Here is a 4,577-nt window from a genome sequence, read left to right as displayed (position 1 = left end):
TAACTCTCTGTACTCGCAAGTAGAAATGAATTTAGAAAACGAAGATTGTGCTGCATGTGTAGAAAAGTTTTTAAATTTTAGCGAGAAATTTTTTATTTATCAAACTGAACATAATTTGGATCCGATTCTCTGGGAGTTTTTTGTTAAGAATGTTCAATTATCAGATGATAAAATGATTCAATTGGCTTCTGAAACTGTTAGGCACTCTTCCTGTAACAATTGGTTTCAAGCCAGGCGCCTAAGAATTTCTGCAAGTTGTAATGTACACAATATAAAAGTTCTAAGTAGGAAACCTGTCGAAAAGTTGGTATCAGACATGCTACATCTATCCAAAATTGACAGCAGCTCTACAAAATATGGTATAAACATGGAAACTTGTGCTAAAGAAAAATATGAACAAATTCACAAGTGTATTGTTAAACGGGTTGGTGTTATTGTTAGTAAACACCAGCCTTGGCTTTGTGCAAGTCTTGACGGAGTAGTCATTGATGACGGTTGCATTTTTAAAATTGTAGAATTCAAATGTCCAAGTTCTTGTGAAAAAAAAACAGTCGTCAATTGATCTACTCAAGTTAGCAACGTTAAGTATTTGGAATTTGTCCATAATAACTTGGAGCTCAAAAAGTCTCACATTTATTACACCCAACTTCAAGTACAAATGTACGTCAGTGGTATGAGTGTTTGTGATATTTTTGTTTTTTCGCCAATTGAAGATGGTTGCTGTTTAATAGAAGTTCACAGAGACGAAGAGTTTTTGAAAAGTGTTATTTTGAAGAGCGAGAAATTCTATTTTGAGCAATATTTGCCAGCTTTGTTCGCACAATCATATAATTTCATACAAGTATGAATTTGTATTTGTACAAGAGTGGTTATCAATATTAAAACAATATTATTGTTATTTTTCAGCATCTGCTTTGTCAGAAATTATTGGAGGCTGTAAATTCACCAATACACAACATATGTGCATAATGTCGTCGATACAATGGAGCAAGTGCTGTGGAATTTTATTCAGGACGTGATGGGTTTTTAACCGCTGCATAATTCTTTCAATGTGAATTCTGACTCTTGCAATATTATATGTATGTTGAGTTTCTTCACTGGTAAATTCATTGTTTTTCTCCAGAAAAGGCGGCATGACCATTTTCACTTTTTTTCCATTTGCATCTAACACTGTTTTAATAGCTGGAAAACCTTTATCCGCTAAAACCAAGTCACCATCTTCCAACAAATCCAACAATCCTGACTCTATTGTAAGCTGAGAATCTGATTTCTGTCCTCCAGCTACATCGGATCTCAAGGATATAAAACCTCCAGGAGTTATACCAATAAGAACTTTTGCCGTAAAGTTCTTTTTATATTGAGAGTAAGTGAAAATACGGTTGTCGACACTTGAAGCAATTTCTATATGAAATTCTGTACAATCAATTATTACCCGAGTGTTTTTATAATCTGGTAAAAAACAATCAGGCATAGTTTCTTGTACAGAATCAACATCTGGCCAAAATATTAAATTTCCTGTCGCACCTGCAAGCTGTTGTAATATTTCATAAAAAATGTTAGAAATTGTTGTTCTGTGAACACTAAATAATACACCAAGCGCAACGACAATTCATCAGTAGGGTAAAACTAACCTGTCTCACGACGGTCTAAACCCGGCAACTTTTATAAATTCTGCGCTTACACAGAGGCTAGACCTTTAACAACCGTCGAAACGGCGATCCGTACATAACATTAGCGGTCCGCGACCCAGTTTATTTAGTCTCTTTACCCTTCATTACATTGACACTTCGGGGCAAATTCATTGTTATAACTCACTTTTATTCTCGCTCGGAGAGTATTGAGTTCATTGCATTTGTATATTTTATTTTCCGCATAAGAGTCTTTGCGTCAACGACACATGCCCGCGCATGTGCTGTACAGTATGGTTGAACACTTATAAATAAGGTCCAGAACCCGGCCGTAAACCGACATTCGAACATATACGGCGTATATAATTCCAAAAACGGTCTACGACATTATTAAAAACTAGTTGGTTTGGTATTTAGCCTTGAGGCAAGTTACACAAACTTCCCGATATGTGTAATCGACTTAATCAAAAAAAAATGTGTAAATAATATACTTTATCAATACTACTTTAAAAAAACGATAATAATTTTAGCAAAGTTTGACGAATTTTTAGAATCAAACTATTTGTCGTAAGGCCGTAATTTCAGTAAGTTCTATAAGACCATGGTTATATATCGCTAAAAAGAAATCCATAAAAATCGGTTTAAATTTGTTTCTTAACAGTTACAAGAAAACGGCTCGATAGATTTTCACCTAAAATTAATCAGTACCATTCCCAACTAATATCTTTCGAACAGTTTTTGATTTTTTAAAATCGGTTCGGTAAGATGAGCTTAAATGTGGACGAAAAGTTTAACACTTTTTTTTTCAAATTGCAAAACGATACCAATTTTTGCAAACTTTGATGAATTTTTAAAGCTGAACCAGTTGTTGTAGGGTCGTAAAATTTTAGTATGATCAGGAAGACTATGGTATGTACTGTCAAAAAAATAATCATAAAAATCGTCGAAATTTTTTAAAAAAAAACTTTATTACAAGAAAACGGCCCGGCCGATCTCTACCAAAAACTAATCAGCACTATTCCCAATCAATATCTTTCGAACGGTTTTTAAATTTTCAAAATCGATTCAGAATTGCGGGCTAAAACGTAGACGAAAAATTTTCCAGTTTTCTATAATTTATAAAGAAACAGCTTGGCTGATCGTCGCACAAAACTGACAAACAATAGTCCTCATCGAGATACATCGAATGGCTTTTAAATTTTTGAAATCGCTCCAGCCGTTTTTGAGAAAAGGATAAAGGCAAAAAATCTGTTCACATACACGCACACACACATACACACACACACACATACTTTTTCCAAATTTGGTCTCATTCGATTTAGAATGGCTTGAAACATCGAGAGAACATAAAATTAGCAATTCGAATTTTTTTATGAAAACATAAACTTCTCCTTCGGGAAGTTAATAACGCCGCTATATAGTTGACAGACTAAAAGTATCGAATATAATGTATAAAATACACGGGGAATAATATTCGAACCTGCCTGAACAACACAGCGAACTTTTGCCAAAAGTTGATCGCATCGCATTCGACATGATTTATACCCCTATAGTAGGCGCTTGCCCACACCGTAAGTATTAGACTGAGTCCCAAGCGATGTGCATTTGACCTGCGGCGAAGCGTCGCTCCGGGTTACGGTGTGAATCGTCAAGACATAAGTCTGGGAAATTTTCGAACTGCGAACCCTTATGATAGACAATTTCTTTTCGAAATTTTTTTTAGATTTTCAAACAGTTTTATATATATGGGCAATATGAATTATAGTGAATTATTGAGTTTTCAGGTGTTTTTTGTTTTTTTTTTAACTTTTGTATTGAAATATGTATTTATTGATTTTTATAGATCTCAATGAATATAAAACAAATTTATTTGTAGTTATATTATATTTTCTTTTTTTTTTTGTAAATTTCCGATTTTTTAATGCAAGTTTCAAATAGTTTTTACCGATTTTTCTCCGAAACGGTAAAAGATACGAAAGAACTTTATTCGTACGAAAGATGCAGAATAAAATTACGAATAAAATGATGTAGAACTCGATATATGTCATAATATAATTTTTATGAGATTTTTCAATTTTTTCTTTAAATTAAAAAATGTTTTTAAATTTTTCGCCGGCTTTAAATTCATTTGCGGATTATGCTTTTTTCCAATATGGTTTCAAATGATGTAAAAAGTTAAATTAGCGAGGTGCCTCTATATGCAAAAAATTGGCCCACTCTATTGATATTTCTTAGTAAAACCCGTATATTTAACCACAGTTTTCTAAGAAACCAATGGATAGGGAGGGCCAATTCATTATAGAAGTAAAATTAAGCGATATGGGCACCTTTTTATATGAAATATATGTGTTATTTAAATAAATTTTGACTGCAAAACCATATATCGCAAGTAACTTTTTAGCCAGCGAAATTTTCAATAAAATACTGTTTTTAATAAGTAAATGTTTCAATTTAGGCATGTGAATAATTCAAATTGTGAGTTTTATTTTTATTAAGAGTTTGTGCGGGGGTTTTTAAATCGGGTTTTTTGTTGTTATTTATTTCCATCAGAGTGCGCTAGTATTTTTTATAATAATTCTCGAAGTTTCGAAAAGAATATATTAATGTGAAAAATCCGCATAAATTTTCATTCAGTTCTCCAGTTAGACGTGAAGTATCAATGGCGAATTCTTATTTAAATTCAGGCGCAAGTGCCAGTAATTTGAATCATATGCGCTCGCATGATCAAATTACATTTGGGGAAGCAGAAGAATTTACTGGAGTAAATCTTCCGACATGTATGGAAATTATCAGGTATTATTTTTATTTGGCCGAAAAATCAAAAAAACAAAATAAAATGTTTTAAAATACTCCAAATGTGGTAACGAAATTGATTCAGACGTGGGAAAAAATTGATATTCCAATTATGGAGAAACGAAGTATCGCTAGAAAATTGAACCGATTGATTGA

At 32.8% G+C, this 4,577-nt stretch overlaps 1 protein-coding gene across 1 annotated transcript; it reads right to left on the bottom strand.

The window, feature by feature from the left end:
• Positions 1–895: 895 nt before the first annotated feature.
• On the bottom strand, positions 896–1,471 carry LOC113374004. Its single transcript, XM_026614260.1, has one exon. It carries the CDS (start codon positions 1,469–1,471, stop codon positions 896–898), a length of 576 nt encoding a protein of 191 aa, XP_026470045.1.
• Positions 1,472–4,577: the final 3,106 nt, after the last annotated feature.

The sequence above is a fragment of the Ctenocephalides felis genome, unplaced genomic scaffold (genome assembly GCF_003426905.1).
Source record: "Ctenocephalides felis isolate EL2017-DRISC unplaced genomic scaffold, ASM342690v1 CF-g0.4_SCAFFOLD_01604, whole genome shotgun sequence".
Taxonomy (NCBI): domain Eukaryota; kingdom Metazoa; phylum Arthropoda; class Insecta; order Siphonaptera; family Pulicidae; genus Ctenocephalides; species Ctenocephalides felis.
This window is presented reverse-complemented; position numbering and strand designations above follow the sequence as displayed.

What these genes read in the sequence shown, in the direction of transcription:
- LOC113374004 (XM_026614260.1), bottom strand. Translation starts at nt 1,471, where the DNA reads ATGCCTGATTGTTTTTTACCAGATTATAAAAACACTCGGGTAATAATT.